The sequence below is a fragment of the Capra hircus genome, chromosome 25 (assembly GCF_001704415.2).
Source record: "Capra hircus breed San Clemente chromosome 25, ASM170441v1, whole genome shotgun sequence".
NCBI classification, from domain to species: domain Eukaryota; kingdom Metazoa; phylum Chordata; class Mammalia; order Artiodactyla; family Bovidae; genus Capra; species Capra hircus.
Window position 1 is genome coordinate 18,587,670 of NC_030832.1, and position 18,390 is coordinate 18,606,059.

Sequence of the window (18,390 nt, forward strand, 5' to 3'; positions counted from 1 at the left end):
CCATACCCTTGTCACACAGATTCTTTAATTTAAAGTATGTATATTTCAGTTTCAAAAATGTTCCTGTGAGCAGGAGCGTGCTCTCTCACACAGGTTAAGTACATATTGCAGGGTTTGTCAATAACATTGAAAGCAAATATAATACTGTGTCAAAAGAGATATAGCATGTACATATTTAATAAAAATATAGCTATAGGCCTTTGATGAAGAGATAAATTTAAATATGTTGGTTGGCATGTTGGCCACTCCACAGCCATTCAGTGAACACATACCCCAGCCTAACTTGAATTTGGAGACATCAATATGCTGTTCCATCAGTCAGTCTCTTTCTGTCTGATCTCACTGTGGAAGTATTTCCCTGCCAAGAGGTGGTTCTAATGTTTAAAGTTAAGTGTTTCTAAAACAATATAAGGCCTGTGAACTCAAGCCAGCTACTTTATCTGGTGGTCAGTCAATGAAACAATGACCTGTTCTTGGAATGGAGGAAAAACTAGCTGTGCTGAACTGAGTGAAACATGACTTGCTGTCCCCATCATGATCCCTTTCTAAGTAACTCAAGGTGATTTTGAATATGCAATTTTTATCTTACTCTATGAGAAGTAGAAATCATCCTTCCTCCAAAATGGAAGGACTCCTCCAAAATGAAAGTCCATCTAATTGCTAGTTAACTTCTAAGTACCTTCTGTGTGCCAGGAATCTTAAGCTAAATGTGAATTATATATGCCTACCTGCCTTTGCAAAGATGCATACTCTATTACACAAAATCATAATTTCCTCCCAAACTTTCCATGAAACCTACTTGTTTATAATAACTTTTTCTCTTTAACCCCCTATTAAATCGTTGGTCTTTTGGAAGCATCCCCTACACCCCCTCTTTTAATGACATTTTCTTCCAAGGCTGACAAGGACTGAAAACTATTTACTCAAGAGCCAGATTTTTAGAGAGAGAGAACTAGCTTGGTGACAAGGTTTGTCTGATGTCATCTGCTGAGCTATTTTTAGACAGGGCCCACAGCTTCTCACAGAGCTGATCTCTGGCTGTTCCTGCTCCAGAGTTCCAGCCTCTAATTCACCAGGACTTCTGAAGAACCTACTGCACTTTCCCAGAGGTAAATTTTTTTTAATTACAAAAATTTAATCCATTACATACAAACGTTCTGTCCCTTGACCGCTGAGGAATGAAACAGTCCCTGCCTCCATCAGCTTTTTGCTGCTGACGCTAGAGTTAGATAACTGTAATTGAATTTCAGTTGTCCTTTTAGCAACCTCTTTACTGCCTTATCATTTGCAGTCTGACTTACCTCAACCAGTTCAACATTTCAGGGATTTGGGTTCCTGACCACCCTTCCATCTCATATGACTTAACAATCTATTTGGAATAATAGACAATATGGCAGTTCTACCTATCTGTTAATTCTGATCTTTTTTCCCTCAATTGGAAAAAGTTATGTTTCTTTAAAAAAAAATAGGTTTTGAGCCACATACTTAGAGCTGAGAAAAAGTGTCTCCTCCTCACTCTTTATTGCCCACTGGCAAGATTTGGAGAACCACCCCCCCCCCAGCCCCGCCCTGCTTTTGCACTTAGGATCAATTAGATCATTTGCTGACCTCAGAATTCAGAATCCTCAATCAGAATTTGACTCCATGTTGCCATGAGGAAACAAGTTTCCTGAAATATGTTTTTGTGGTTCTCAGAAGCTTCGTTCAAGAAAAACAGCCCAAGTCAGAACGTTTCTTCTGGTGAAGAAGCTGGGAAGCCAGGCCAGACATATTAAGATTCACGAAGTCTTATGTCTTTGCTCATCTGTGAACTGACCAATGGAATGCCTTTGGTAGCCATTAGAGCCAAAGAGCTACATGAGAGTTAGCTGAGAATACATCAAGAATTTTGTTTTTATCTCCTTTGGGATTCTCTTCCAGCTGGCCCTGGGGAGAAATAGTGATAAACTAAAAATTTCTTGGACATGGTTGTTGGAACTACACATCTCCTCTAAAATTCCACATCACAATATACCCAAGTCCTCAAGAAGGAGGCAGCACGAAGCAGTGAAAAATGAATGGGTTCTAGAGCCAGACAGACCTTGGCTCAAAACCTGCCTCCTCAGTGTGACAGAACTGGGTGATCATAGACAAGATACTTAGTCTTCCTGAGTTTCTACAGGGGAAGACAATCATAGGAACAGGCAGGATATCTAAAAGCCCAAGGATAAACCATGGCAAGCAACAAATAATGGTTCTCCCATGTCTCCTTTCTTTGAAATTTCTGCCCATCTGTGTAAGCTAGTGAAGAAGAATTTGGGTACCACTGGCTAGCTGTAAAATTGAACTAGTTACTTTTCTAAGCCTCCATTTTTGCATCACTGAAATGGAGACAACAGTGAGTATAATTCAGTCACTAAGTCATGTCTGACTCTTTGCAACACCATGGACTGCAGCACACCAGGCTTCCCTGTCCTTCACTATCTCCAGAGTTTGATCAAATTCATGTCCATTGAGTTGGTGATACTATCTAACATACTAGTAGAGAAGCAATTAAAATTCAGTGACAGTTATGGCAAAATAATAGGAAAAAAAAAAAAATCAAAGAGCTTAGCCAGGGACCTTAGTGATTCAAGGTCTAGGCTGAAGAATCCTATTGCCTATATTCAAAACTAGGCTCCACTGTTTTAGTAACTACCTGACTTGGAGAATATTACTTTCTCTATATCTTGGTTTCTGCACCCATAAAGTAAGGATAATAACTTACTTTATAGGAGTGTGCTAAAATACCTAGATCATGGCAAGTGCTCCATTAATGTAACTGTCATCATCATTGGGGCTTCCCTGGTGATCAGCATCATACCATGTGACTCTCAAGAAAGGAAAGCTATACGTCAGTCAAGAATGATACTCTTTTTATTTTTTATTTTCTCTGTTGAGACACATGCCATCAATTATCTAGCTGGCACAGAGAGGCAACTCCTCGGTTTATCCAGTGCTTCTGAGGCCTGTCAGTTGGGAGTTCAATGGATAGGACATAGTTGGTGGAGTGCCCTGTTGTGGAGAGGGTACCTCTCCTGGCACTTGTTTTGTAGACTGGACACACATAAATGTTCTGATGCAGAAACATTGCACTTTCCCCAGGTTTCAGCCAAATGATGGGTAATGGATCATAGAGGATTTTGGGGAAAGACTCCCCGATCTGCATCTTTTTCCTGTCCCAACGGGCACCTTCTAAGAAGAGTCCTTTTATGTAGGCCCCATCTTCTGGGTTACTCTCCATGACTGTTTCTTGTGTGGTTACCTGAAAGAGAGGAAGCTGTGAGTTCCATTGTTACCTGCCATTTTCCTGAATGAGGCAGCATTAAGGGACTGAAAAGGTAAAAACTGGCTTTACTGTCTGTCTCCCAGGACACTGAGACTTCTCTGATAATATTCCTACATGCTACATGGGCCATGTCTGATTTCCAGTCAACAAGAACCAGGAGGCCACATTAACTATTACCTACCTTAGTGGCCTTGTATAATCTTTCCCCTTTCTGAATATGGATCTGTAAAGTGAGGGGTTAGATTCAGCTGCATGCTGGTAAAATAGTTCTCTAGTAGAAGAAGTAAAACTTTGATTTATAGTTTCTGTCAATTTCTGTGGTGTGAAGAGCCCCACCATGATCAATTTCAGCATATGCATTATTTAACAACCACCTGTAGCTGGCTCTGGTGAGTTAGTATGAGCCAGCCCTAGCATACCATTGTTTAGATTCGGAGCTGATAAACTTCTTTAAGATTGTGGAGTAGAAGGACGTGTGCTCATCTTCTCTTGTGAGAACACGAAAATCATAACTAGCTGCTGTGAACAACCATTGACAGGAGAATGTAGTATCCCACAAGAAAAAAAAAAAAAAAACCACTGCATCTAAGGGCAAAGGAGAGGCCCTGACAAGATGGTAGAAAGGGCAAAATCACATTTAGAATCAAACCTCAGACCTGCCAGAGATGCTTGGAGGGCACAAACAACCTTGTGTGCACCAGGACCAAGGGAAAGGAGCAGTGACCCCCACAAGAGATAGCCAGACCTGCCTTTGAGTGTTTGAGTGTTCTCCTGCAGAGGCACAGGTCAGCAGTGGTCTGCTACGGGGACAGGGCCTCTGGCAGCAGCAGACCTGGGAGGCATGGTATGTGACATAAGTCCTTTTGGAGGAGGTTGCCATTAGCTCCACTATAGAGCCATCAAGCAGACGCCCCACAAACTGGAGAACACTTATACCAAAGAAGTTCTCACACTGTTGCAAAAGTTCTAGGGCCCTCAACAGATTTCCCAATCTGGGGATCCAGCGAAAGGACTGAGAACCCCCAGGAATTCGACTTTGAAGGCCAGTGGGATTTGATTACAGAAATTCCACAGGACTGGGGAAACAAACACTTGGAGGGCACAAACAAAAGCTTGTGTGCACCAGGATGCAGGAGAAAGGGGCAGCTACCCCACAAGAGACTGAGCCAAACATGCCTGTGAGTGTCCAGGAGTCTCCGGCGGAGGCGTGGGTTGACAGTGGCCTGCCATGAGGTCAGGGGCACCGACTACAACAGTCCTGGGAGCTGTGGTGTGCTGGCAGTAAGTACTTTAGAAGGAGGTCACCATTACCGCCATTACCTCTACCATAGTGTGGCCTCAGGCCAAACTACAGGGAGGGAACACACTGTGTTGTCCCCACCACCACCACCCCCCGCCCCCCATCAGCAGAAAATTAAAGATTTACTGAGCATGGCCCCACCTACCAAAGCAAGACCCAGTTTTCCCCACAGCCATTAGGAAGCGTCCACAAGCCTGTTATCCTCATTCATCAGAGGGCAGACGGAATGAAAACCACAATCACAGAAAACCAGCCAAACTGATCACGTGGACCACAGCCTTGTCTAACTCAATGAAACTATGAGCCATGCCGTGTAGGGCCACCCAAGATGGATGGGTCATGGTGGAGAGTTCTGACAAAACATGGTCCACTGGAGAAGGGAATGGTAAACCACTTCAGTATTCTTGCCTTGAGAACCTGAGGGTGTTAACAGCCTTGGTATGAGGTCCCCAAGATATAGGAGGAAATAAATTGCAAGTGGCAGACTTTTTTCCCTTCTCTGTTGACAACACCTGATTCTTCCTGAACTTAACTTTTCTCAGACCTTGAGCTAACCAGTGCTGCTTTATTATGGAAATGTTTTTCTTAAGCAATGTTAATGAAACTATGTATTTGCTTTAGAATTTGCCTTTCTTCAAATTGGTTCCACCTAAGATTTTTTTTTTTTTTCCAAAGCTTGGGCTGATAATGACTCAACAACCAGTATTCATGTCAATTACTTTATGGCTGGAGGATGACACACCTTGTGCCATTCTATCTCAAAATGTATATTGTGGGAGAGGGGCCTGGTGAAACTCCCTTAGACTGGAGGTGTCTCTCTTCTGATTAGAAAATTGCTAACAGACATAAAATGCCTTGCTAAAAACTAGCAAGCAGGTACTCTCTGTCCCCTTCTGATGTATATATCAGAAGCTTTCCCTATCTCTATTATACTTTAAAAAAACTTAGCCATACAAAAAGCTCCGAGTAGTCAAGACTTGTCTCTAGCCCTGGATTGAAATCCTCTCCAATGTCATGAATCCCGGGGTAACACATGGCTTGCAGCCACAACCTTTCAAACACCATAAGTATATGAAAAGACAAAAAGATAAAACACTGAAATATGAAATCTCCAGGTCGGTAGGTGCCTGATATGCTACTGAAGAAGATCAGAGAAACAGCTCCAGAAGGAGTGAAGAGTTTGAGGCAAAGTGGAAAAAATGCCCAGTTGTGCATGTGTCTGGTGTTCAAAGTAAAATTTGATGCTGTAAGGAACAATATTGCATAGGAACAGTGGAAAATTCTTAAAGAGATGATAATGCCAGACCCCCTACCTGCTTCCTGAGAAACCTATGCAGGTCAAGAAGGAACAGACATGGAACAACAAACTGGTTCAAAATTGGGAAAGGAGTATGTCAAGATTATGTATTGTCACCCTGCTTCTTTAACATATATGCAGAGTTCATCATGTGAAATGCTGGGCTGGATGGAACATAAGCTGGAATCAAGATTGCCAGGAGAAATATACTACCCTTATGGTAGAAAGCAAAGAGGAACTGAAGAGCCTCTTGATGAAGGTGAAAGAGGAGAGTGAAAAAGCTGGCTTAAAATTCAGTATTCAAAAAAGTAAGATCATGGCATTTGGTCCTATCACTTCATGGCAAATAGTTGGGGAAACAATGGAAACAGTAACAGACTTTATTTTCTTTGGCTCCAAACTCACTGCAGATGGTGACAGCAGCCATGAAATTAAAAGACGCTTGCTCTTTGGAAGAAAGATTTGACAAACCTAAACAGCATATTAAAAAGCAGAGACACTACCTTTCCAACAAAGGTCCATATAGTCAAAGCTATGGTGTTTCCACTATTCACATATGGATGTGAGAGTTGGACTATAAAGAAGCCTGAGCACCAAAGAATTGATGCTTTTGAAGTGTGGTGTTGCAGAAGACTCTTGAGACTCCCTTGGACTGCAAGGAGATCAAATCAGTGAATCCTAAAGGAAATTAACCCTGAATATTCAATGGAAGGACTGATGTTGAAGCTCCAATACTTTGGCTACCTGATACAAAGAGCAGACTCATTACAGAAGACCCTGATGGTGGGAAAGATTGAAGGCAGGAGGAGAAGGGGATGACAGAGGACGAGATGGTTGGATGGTACCACTGACTTAATGGACATGAGTTTGAGCAAGCTCTGGGAGGTGGTGAAGGACAGGGAAGCCTGGTGTGCATCCATGGGGTTCCTAAGAGTCAGACACAACTGAGTGACTGAACAACAACAAGAAAGGCCAGTCAAGTTCATTTATAAACTAAACTAATATCTAAGACAATTAGTTTGTGATGTCTGGATGAGATGATCTCAAAGGATCTTTCCATAAAATTTAAAATTCTACAATGTTCTATTAAAGTCTGTCTACTCCTTTCACTCCAAACATAGATTGGGTGATTCTTGACTAATTGGCATCCTTTGACTTTAAGCAAAGCCCTACACAAGACCTTTAACATCCTTCCAAATGAAAAGTCCATCATGTTGAATAGACAGTATGGAATATGCTTTCATTGTTTTTGGTACAACTGTGGCAGAGTTTTCCTCTGGAAAGATTCCCTTTTTATATACACAAGAGACAAAGCATTGGGAATCCTCTGGTTCTGTTGGGGATAACTTTGGAGCTACTTTGCTGCTGCTGCTGCTACAGCTGCTAAGTCACTTCAGTCGTGTCAGACTCTGTGTGACCCCTTAGACGGCAGACCACCAGGCTCCTCCATCTCTGGGATTCTCCAGGCAAAAATACTGGAGTGAGTTGCCATTTCTTTCTCCTTGGAGCTACTTTAAGTCATGCTAAATACTTCATTTGTATCATCTCAGAAGTATTTGAACCTTAACACATCTAAATGTTTGGACTCAAGGAAATGGACAACACTGCTTTGAGCTGTTGTACCCTAAAATGCCCCTACCTCAAACTCAAATCCAATGTGATCAATGGGGATGGTGTATTTCCGAGCATAATTCTGAGAGACTCCTGTCAAAAAAGACTGTGTAAAGTAGAATCCAGAGATCCAAAAGACCACAGGAGGTCCATTGTCAATCCATTCCTAGAGAACCACAGAAATAAAAATGCAAAATCAGTAATACATCAAAGATAGTTCAAAGGCAATAATAAAAATGAGTCCCATAAAGAAATAGGCTTTTTCTCATTTTTTTGGAAACAGGCAGATTTTGTAGTCTTATCTTCTATTTTCCTTTATCTTCTATTTTCCCAGTTTGAAGTAAAAAGCACTGGTGCAAGCTGGTGTTAGGGATACAGTAGAGAGTAAGAGGGACTATCACAGTAGAGAATATATGTCTTGTCTAAGCAACAGCTACTCAATTCCAGCAGTAGTTGCCATGCAGGTATGCAGATCCATTGATTCAGGTCTTCCTTTTTTTGCAAGAAAAAAATCTGTATTTTTATATGTAATAATCCAGTATTTATATGCTAGCTCAAAGTTTAATTTTTTTAATATTTTAAAAATTGTATTTATTTTCATTGCTGCACAAACTTGCCTCTGGTTGCAGCAAGCAGGTGCTACTCTCTAGTTGAGGAGCACAGGCTCTAGGGTGCTTGGCCTTCAGTAGTTGTGGCACATGGGGTCCATAGTTGTGGCTCCCAGGCTCTAGAGCGCAGGCTCAACAGTTGTGGTGAATTGGTTTAGTTGCTCCAACTGCAGGTGGGATCTTCCTGGATCAGGGATCGATCCACTGTCTCCTTCATTGACAGGCAGATTCTTTACCACTGAGCCACCAGGGAAGCCCTCAGATTTTTGAATTACCAGGTAGCCAAACGAAATCTATCTATTAGCCCATGAGCTGTATGTAGCCCATGAGACACCGGTTTGTGGCATTTATTCTCATTCTTACTCCTGCCTTTATAGGCTATAAACTTTTCAAGGACTTTGAAAGTCTCCCTCCTGTCCGCAACCCTAGTAAGAGTTTCCAGAAGGTGCTGAATCCAGGATGCTCTGTGGCTACCCTATCCCCTTCCACCTCTAACCTGTCATTCCAGAATGTCCTCTCCACCTGAATGAGAATCACAGGTGCCCAGTTACCCTGATTCCGAGGTACCTGGAAGAAGGCCAGGCGGGCTAGCAGGTCAGCCACATAGCCTCCCAGGGGCTTCAGTGATGGATAGGACTTTGCCATCCACATGGCTGGCACTTTACCCACAAGCATGCTACTGAAGACATCCTCCAGCTCTGAGGACATCAGAACCTGCCCTTTAATTGCTCGGCCAAGATCGATGAGGCTTCTGTGAACCACTTCTGTCAATCTGCAAGAACAAAGGAGAAGACTCAGCCTGGCTCTCCAATGACCTCATTCTACCCCAAGTTCACTGACTCCAAGTCTCCTTTTACTTTTCCTCCCTTTAAAAAGTCAGATAATATATGTTCATGAGAGAAGAATTGTAAAGATGAGAAAAAATTAAATCACCACCTAAAGATAACTCTGATGTATATCTTTCTAGATTTTTCTATATGTAAACACAAATTATTTTTAATGGGATTTTATATATATATATATATATATATATATATATATATATATGTAATTTGTTTTTCTCTCTTAGCATAAAGGGAACATCTTTCCTATTCAATAGAGACCTACCTAAAATCATCCTTTTTGATGACTGCAAGGTGTTCCATTTTATCTAATTATTCCTCTTGCTGAAACATATTATTTCTAGATTGTTGTTACTGTAAATAACATTACTAGAAGGCAATGGCAACCCACTCCAGTACTCTTGCCTGGAAACTCCAATGGATGGAGGAGCCTGGTAGGCTGCAGTCCATGGGGTCGCAAAGAGTTGGACACAACTGAGCGACTTCACTTTCACTTTTCACTTTCATGCATTGGAGAAGGAAATGGCAACCCACTCCAGTGTTCTTGCCTGGAGAATCCCCAGGACGGGGGAGCCTGGTGGGCTTCCATCTATGGGGTCGCACAGAGTCGGACACGACTGAAGCGACTTAGCAGCTTAGTAAAAGCAGAACTTCTGGGTCAAAGGGTAACGCAGTTTTAAGGCTTCTTTGTTTTAAAAACAAAATTCTTTTTATAGACTATGAGGTTCATGCCTTCCTGAGAAAAGGCAGCTGAAGGGCAGCCTAAAAGATTCTAAGATCATCTGCCTTTGGCTCTGGCCTCTATTATGGGGACTCACCAAGTCCAGGGGGAACTGAGAGTGCCAAAGAATCTGCTACCAGAGAGAGCTTGTCATGTCCAGAGATTTATGGACTCCTGGCCAAATGGACATGAGAATGCTTAAACCCAAGAAACAGATCCCTGAATGTGCAACCATTAAACATTTATATGAAGAGGAATTTAAGGTTCAAACACGTTATTGGTGTATATACTTGGCTGAGGGGTTAAGAGCAAAACTTCCCTCTGAGGGATTATACTACAGACCTCTATTACACCTAAAGAGCTACTTGCAAAAGTTCTATTTCTATTCTTGCAACTATGAGCTCTGCTGGTTTCAAGATTTTTAGTACTCAAGGAAGAAAGTTTGCCTGAGAAGACGCAATAATGGTTCCCCTGAACTGGAAGCTGAACTGTCATTCTGGGCTTCTCATACCACTAGGTGAATAGGCGGGAAAAAAAAAAAAAGAGGGTAATGGGAAGGTATGTTGCAGTATTGCCCAACGTAATTAATCCTGAGCACCACTGAAATATAAGTGCTGTTACCCTCTTCTCTTATATTATAATGGCCAGTGGTAGAGGCTAGTGAAAGTCATTCAGTTGTGTGTGAGTCTTTGCAACCCCATGGACAGCACAGTCCATGGAATTCTCCAGGCCAGAATACTGGAGTGGGTAGCCTGTTCCCTTCTCCAAGGGATCTTCCCAACCCAGGGATCAAACCCAGGTCTCCTGCATTGCAGGTGGATTCTTTACCAGCTGAGCCACCAGGGAAGCCCAAGAATACTGGAGTGGGTAAGCCTATCCCTTCTCCAGTGGATCTTCCTGACCCAGGAATTGAAGCGGGGTCTCCTGCATTGCAGGCGGATTCTTTACCAACTGAGCTACTAGGAAAGCCCAAAGGCTAGTGAAGGTGACTGTAATCACCAAGCGCTCCAATGACCTTAGGGGCAAATGAGTGGCAGAGGAGGAAAGTCATTGGCCTGGTGTCCGGATGAATGAGGACTGCATCCTATACTCAAGTAGTCAGCAACCTTGACTCACACTCTGTATTTTGCTTGGTCACCCATATGGCCAACTGACTATTGACTCTAGAGAGTAACACTAAAACTAAGAGGGTCAATCAATTCTTAGATGAAATTCTTCCAATTCCCTTGTCTTTCAGAGTCAGGGCTGTCCCTATAACTAAGCAATGACCATTGAGCAAAAACGGAGACAGCATCATTTAGAGTCTGTGGTCGCAGGTTCAGACATTTGGTGTATGTGCTTGGTTGAGGAGCCAATGGGGCAAAGTTACCATCTGTGGGATTATGACTGAATGCCTCTAAGTCAGAATCTCACCCAGGTGGAAGGATATGGCAGCGCCATGGGAGTATCGGCTGTCCTCGGATAGCTGGTCCCCCACCGTCCCTGCCAGCGGGCTGCCAGCAGCATTCCTGGGGGCATGGTGTGGTGCGCCCTGCTGTGCATCAGGACTGGTGTCTGGTGCAGACAGCCTTTCGTCCTGGGATATGGGGCATGGCTGGAAAGGCAGGTGCCCCCTCGCCCTACCACACTGTTCTTGGGGAACCTGGTGCTAAACCATTCCCTGGATTATCTGCTCCTGGTTCTGGGTTTATTACATAGCAGAGCAGCTCCCTCACTGCAATCTATTGAAAGTCAGCCCTGACACAAGGGTTTGTAATAATAAAATTAGAGGAAAACAATGAGAATAAAATATTAATTAAAAAAATTTAAAAACAAAATAAAAATAGAGTATGTAGAGCAGCAAAAACCTTGACTTGAAGGTGGAAGAGATGAGTTCTTATCTCTCCTAGATGGTGTTTTGGAATGCTTTCAGTTTTGACTATCTAGAAATCAAATCAAGGTGATTCCACTGGGCTCTGTGCTCTGGAGGAGAAATGAGGGGGAACTAGAATAGAAAGCCAGAGGCCCTTAGCCCCATGCCATCTTATAATAGCCATTCCTTGCCCCTGGAGTAGAAGCAATGGGTTGAACTCCCCACCCTTTATACGTTTACCCTGATTTCACATACTGGCTAAGTGCAGGGGCTTTGGGATTGGTCTGAGTTCAAACTCAGTTCAGTCATTGAATCACTGTGTGACCTTGAACAAATTACTTAGCCTTTCTGGGTCTCAGTTTTCTCATCTATAAAACAATAGCAGAGGGATTACTAATTGTGCATGTTTTAAAAGACTATTGTGTTCTATACATATGTCTCTTTTGCTCTCTCGCATACAGGGTTATCATTACCGTCTTTCTAAATTCCATATATATGTGTTAGTATACTGTATTGGTGTTTTCTTTCTGGCTTATCTGTATAATAGGCTCCAGTTTCATCCACCTCATTAGAACTGATTCAAATGTATTCTCTTGAATGGCTGAGTAATACTCCATTGTGTATATGTATCACAGCTTTCTTATCCATTCATCTGCTGATGGACATCTAGGTTGCTTCCATGTCCTGGCTATTATAAACAGTGCTTCGATGAACACTGGGGTACACATAATACAATATTATAAAGTAAAAAAAATGATAATAACAAATGATAAATGGTTAAAAAATAAAATATGTAAAATGCCAATTATTTTTAAAAAAATTGCCATGTGTTAAACAACCTTACTGGACAATAAAGAAATACTTCAAATAAATACAAAACTGAAAAAAAAAAAAAAAAAAAAGACTGTTGTGTGATTTGAATGCAAAGGCTTGAGTACTTGGAGCCATATCTGGTAATAAAGGCTCAATAAAAGTGGCTTTAATGATTACTTTCACTATTAGCCTAATGGTTTTAACCCCACTTTACAGATGTCACATGAATGAATAAGAGCAAATGAATAGAAGGAATGATTTAACCCTGGACCAAGACCTGCTGCTGCTGCTAAGTCGCTTCAGTCATGTCCAACTCTGTGCGACCCTGTAGACAGCAGCCCACCAGGCTCCCCCGTCCCTGGGATTCTCCAGGCAAGAACACGAGTGGGTTGCCATTTCCTTCTCAAATGCATGGAAGGGAAAAGTGAAAGTGAAGTCGCTTAGTTGTGTCCGACTCTTCACGACCCCATGGACTGCAGCCTACCAGGCTCCTCCGCCCATGGGATTTTCCAGGCAACAGTACTGGAGTGGGTTGCCATTGCCTTCTCCGAACACATGCTGGGATGCCCCTATTTATATGCCTTCCTGCAGGTAGGGTAAACCAACTCTGCACAGCAACCTTTATCAAGTGTCCTTTCTAGTTACTGCCTATTAGATCCTTCCCCTCACACTCTAACTCCCAGGATCCAAGTAAGACCATACAGCCCACCTGTTGAATCTGATGAGCTCTTGCCTTAGGACAGTGTTCATGGATTCTTCATAGACCACAGGGTACAACTTCATGACCAACTCCAAGTCAAATTCACTGGGAAGCTTGGAGAGTATGTCCTGGGCCAGCTCCTCAACCACTTCCTTAAAGTGTAAGCATTAGAGAGGTGAATGAGAAACAAGGCCCCTAGGCTGGGACTTTGTCCAGGTAAACCTAAGGCAGTGAGCATTTGTCTTTCTAAACTTAGTCTATAGGAGCTTTTCGGAACTCTCCTACAGAAGCCAATTCTGCCTTGAAGGTACGGAGGTTACCCTTGCTGGCCCTAGATTTAGGGAGGACATTGCCTCTAAGCCAAACAATGAGAGTCTTGTTCTCAGGGCCAGAGCGAAAGCCTGAGGGTTGGGCGGGGAATTCCTGCTCAGCCAGCCAGGTAGCTCAGGGAAGTGCTGAACCCTGCAGAGCTCCTCCAGTCTTCAAGGTCACTCCTAGGAGACAATCTCCCGAGGCTCTCATAGCCAGCTCCTTAAGGCCAGCTCCTGGTACAGATGGGACTTTGCTCAGAGCCAGTGACATGGACATCTGGGAAAGCATTGAGCAAGAATAGCCCAGTGAATTTAGCCAAGTAAGGAATGGACAAGGCCTAGAGGAAGAGTAGGAAGAGGAGGAGTAAGACCTGAATGTGGGAGAGACACACAGCTCTGCCATGCTGTGATTCTGGGAAGCTGGTATGTATACTTCTTCCCCCCTTCCCACTGTGAGAGGTATTTCCTTTCCTAAGTTGAGACACACAAACCAGGCTGCTTTATCTTCACATGTATTACCATTTATGGTCCTATGAACCAAATCAAGAAACCAAATTCAATCATCCCTTGGAATCCACTAGGAATTGGTTGCAGGACCAAAATCCACAAATGCTCAAGTCCCTTATGTAAAATGGTGCAGTATTTGCATATAGCCTACACACACCTCTCCTTCCCTTCATACTTTAAATCATTTATAGATTACTTATATTACCTAAAACAATGTAAATGCTATGTATATAGTGGTAAATACAATATAAACATCATGAAGTGAGGCAAATGCAAGTTTTTCTTTTTGGAACTTTCTGGAAATTTTTTTCTGAACATTTTCAATCTTGGTCAAACTCAAGGATGCAAAACCTGCAGATATGCAAAGCCAACTGTATGCAAAATCCACAGCTGAGAAAAGTTGAACATGGGGTGGCTTAGAAGTTGGAGAAAAGAAAAGAAGGAAAAGAGAGAACAGGAGAGTCAGGAGATACGGTTTTGGATCTGGCACTGCTTCTGGGTTTATGAGTGCCTTGAAGTTGGTCATATCTTGTACGGCTCATTTTGCCCTCATCTGTAGACCAAGTGAAATGATCATCAGTTCAGTTCAGTTCAGTCACTCAGTCGTGTCCGACTCTTTGCGACCCCATGAATCGCAGCACCCCAGGCCTCCCTGTCCATCACCATCTCCCCGAGTTCACTCAAACTCATGTCCATCGAGTCAGTGATGCCATCCAGCCATCTCATCCTCGGTCATCCCCTTCTTCTCCTGCCTCCAATCCCTCCCAGCATCAGAGTCTTTTCCAATGAGTCAACTCTTCACATGAGGTGTCCAAAGTACTGGAGCTTCAGCTTTAGCATCATTCCTTCCAAAGAAATCCCAGGGTTGATCTCCTTCAGAATGGACTGGTTGGATCTCCTTGCAGTCCAAGGGACTCTCAGGAGTCTTCTCCAAAACAACAGTTCAAAAGCATCAATTCTTCGGAGCTCAGCTTTCTTCACAGTCATAGGAGGCACCCAAAATGATTCCAGGTGTCTCCAGGACTTGGAGAAATAATAGTGAATCACATGGTGAGAAAGTCACTCTCTTGTCAAGTTTTAGCCACCTTTTTCCTTTCATTCCCTTCAAGGAGAAAGTCTCAAGTCAGGTCAGGACTAATTAAATGCTCTGTAACACTTGTTGATCCTCCTCTTTTCCCGAGGAGCCAGCAAGACCTCAGCAGCAGCAGCTGGAAGAACCTAATAATGTTAAGCCTTCATTTTCTTTTTGTGGCTGCCATGACTTTATCAAAATGATACTGGATTTGTTTTCACTTACAATCCTGATGTGCGTTTTTAAAATGTTTTTAAGCAAAAGAGATTTGGTTTAAAATGTTATGTAAATGGAGTATAGATGATATGTGGCTATAACAATGAATCATGAAGGTTATATAGGAATGACTGACATTTTAAGAAACCAGCTCAGTATTTAAGGGCTCTCAACAGTAAGACCAGAGCATCCATGCCTTTCCTCAGGGGTCTGCCACGCCTCCACTTTTCTTCCTTCTTGGTCATCACCCATAATCCTGCCTGCCCACTAGAGGGAAGATTGCCTAGGAAATTGAATTCAAGCCTGGTTACCTGAGGGGACTTGCCACTCCCTCCTGACTGCCTAGGGAGGGTCAGGAGCACCCCTTGAAATAGCTGGTTGGTTTCCTGGTTGTCTTTGGTGATGTCAGCGTTCTCATGGAGGCCAAACACTTCTGGGTGGGCTGTGATAGGGAGGTTCCTGAGATAGTCGATATACGACTGGAAAGAAAATCTTCAGTTAATGTACGTTCAGGTTCTTGGGGTCCCACAGATAACCCAGGGTTTGGCCAGACCAGACCCAGATAGAAATCACACTGTTTCGGTAGCACAGGCCATACACACACATATGCACACACCACCAGGGCCCAGACATCACAAGCTTTCCCTCCTACAGGTTTCTGAACAGTGAGTATGAATATGAAGGTAGATGGGTTATCTCCTCTGCTGGCTTCCTTCCTGCTCCACCAGCAGTCTTGGCTTTGGGGACAAAATTGGATTTGGATTCAGACAGAAATGGATTTGGGTCCTAGCTCCACCTTAAACTAATTGTGTAACCTTGAGCTATTCACCCGAAAGCCCAGTTTCCTTATCTGCAAATGGGAAGATAAATGAGGCTATGAAGGAATAAAGCCTTGGTATATAACAGATACTCAATAAAAGTAAGCCCTTTTCATCCTTCAGATCTCTTGTTTTCTTCTTCTGTTTATCATTCTCCCATCCAGTTTTTCTATCCCTCCCTGTGCCACCTTCTGAACCTTTGTTTCCAAGTAGCAGTTTCCAACCTGTTCACCAGCAAAGCTTCATCTTAACCATCCCTTCCTTTTTCCCCCAGATGGACCCCATATTTTGAAAGATCTTGTCTACCAAATGCCTAGGATTCACTAGATAGTAATACAGTCTGTAGGTTTTTTGAAGGATTTGAAATAGCTTATGGACCCAAGTCAGGAAACCCAAGCTACCCCTGGGCCCTCCTTGGATACAACTGCAACCCTAACCACACGGAAGCTGGCAAGCTCCTCCTGCCCCTTACCTGGTAGGAGCCATGAGGAGGGATGTAGTAAGTGTCTCCAGGAGCAAGAAAGTAATGGTCCTGCTCGATTTCCTTACAGTAGAACGTGGACAGAAGGGATAGCAGGAGCCTCCTATCTTTGTCATCCGTTACTCTGCCTCCATAATTACATTCCCCTGGGGACAGCCAACAGAAGAAGTTGAATCCATAATGAACTTAGTCATTAATCTAAAACAGAGGATTCCTCCAGCCAACAATGAGACACAGGGCTGCTAAAAACCATGCTCAGCTTAGTTTAAGACCAGGCCTTTATGGTATTATGGTTGCTACAAAAATAGTACATGTTCCTATATTAGAATTTAGAAAATAGCAATAAACTGAAATAAAAGCAATGCCGTCACCAATTATTTCAACTAAGGTAACTGTTAACATTTCGGCATCTTCCAGATATTTGTCTGGACATTTGTGTATATGTGTACATATATGTGAAAAGCAGTATAGAAATGTGGTTCAGGGTAAGAACTGTGGCATGAGACAGTACTGAGGTCCAATTTCAGCCAATTTCTAGGCTGCAACTTTTGCTGCTTATTAGCAGTTTCTCATCTGTCAGTAAGAGATAACTGCATACCCATCTTACATGGTTGTGGTTAACAATACTTATAAAACATTTAGCACAATGCTTGGCATATAGAAGACATTCAATTACTGCTTTCACAAATTTAGAAAATTGAGATTATCCATAGATATGACTCTCTTACCCCCATCCCCATCATCAACATCATTCTCTGTAGCTCAGGTTTCTACACTCAGATTTCTACAAAAAGAATTAGGTAATTCTTTTGAGGAGACAGCAACCCAGGATGCATTTTCTAGCTGGATCAGATTCAATAGTGTGTGTATTACCTGATATTTGGAAGTTGGGAACAACACATTGGTCTGAAAGAAAAAGACACATCTGTGTGTGTGTATGTGTGTGTATGTGCGTGTGCACACGTGCACACATGCAAAGCCTCTCCTGAAGGGTGGGTTCATTTCCAATTCCAACCATGCTAGGAAAGGGCAGGTCTATGGACATGAAGCAGGAAATATGACAAGTTGAAGAGGCCTCAGCTTCTTTTGGCATTGGAGGGGTCTAAATGACTAAGAGGAACATCTTGGTGGCTCATAACGGGAGAAGTAAGAGACTAAGGGGACGTTTATACCTACTGAGTAATAATTTGAGCCCTATGGAAACTGCTTTACCTTAAACCACCACCTAGATCTCTCTGTGTTGACTTCTCAGGCCTTCAGCAAAATTTAGCGTGAACATTACAGTTTGTCCCAGCTGTAAATAGGTTTATGGTGACACTAGGAGAGTGGTTCCCCGCTGAAGTCAGCCTGGCAGTGCTAGAAGGGACCAAAGAGGGACTACAGGTGAAGGTAAACCCGAGGTGCAGGGTCATGGCTCAGGGTGCCACCACCACCCCCTCATCAGCAAAGTCTACTTCGGGGGGTACCCTTAAGGCCCTGGGTTTTATGTTTATGAGGGAAAGTGCATTTCTTTACTTATATATCTCTTCTTTACAGTAAGAACACAAGTTTCTACGGAGACAGGATTTGTATTATATCTCTTCAAGATTTCCCATTGGCTCTGCCACAGAGCTGGGGGTACCAGATTAAGAATGTATTCGACTTCAGTCCATCTGTTTAGATCACCACTCTCCAAACAAGACCTGCCTCTTTGGTTAGTTTGTCTCTTGGTCTCAGAGCTCTGATAGTCATCTCCATCTGGTTCGTCTTTCCTTCCAGGCACATAGGAAGGTTACCCTTCCCTTCTCCTACACTTCCCTCACTACACTTCTTGCAGTAAGGTGTGGCCAGGTGACAACTTCTTGCATATTTCCCAACATGAGCTCTTCAGTGCTACCCCTGTGGCAGTGACCACACAAGTATATGTTGAGATGGTGGCATCAAAAGTTGGTAAA

At 43.0% G+C, this 18,390-nt stretch overlaps 1 protein-coding gene across 1 annotated transcript in view; it reads right to left on the minus strand.

Moving 5' to 3' along the window:
• Nucleotides 15-18,390, minus strand: part of DNAH3 (dynein axonemal heavy chain 3) — a 236,259-nt gene continuing 217,883 nt past the window's right edge. Inside the window, 6 exon segments of the mRNA XM_005697585.3 lie at nucleotides 15-3,283; nucleotides 7,544-7,681; nucleotides 8,691-8,895; nucleotides 13,061-13,203; nucleotides 15,469-15,636; nucleotides 16,448-16,602. Coding sequence (XP_005697642.1) covers nucleotides 2,930-3,283; nucleotides 7,544-7,681; nucleotides 8,691-8,895; nucleotides 13,061-13,203; nucleotides 15,469-15,636; nucleotides 16,448-16,602 — 1,163 coding nt within the window. The 3' untranslated portion in view covers nucleotides 15-2,929.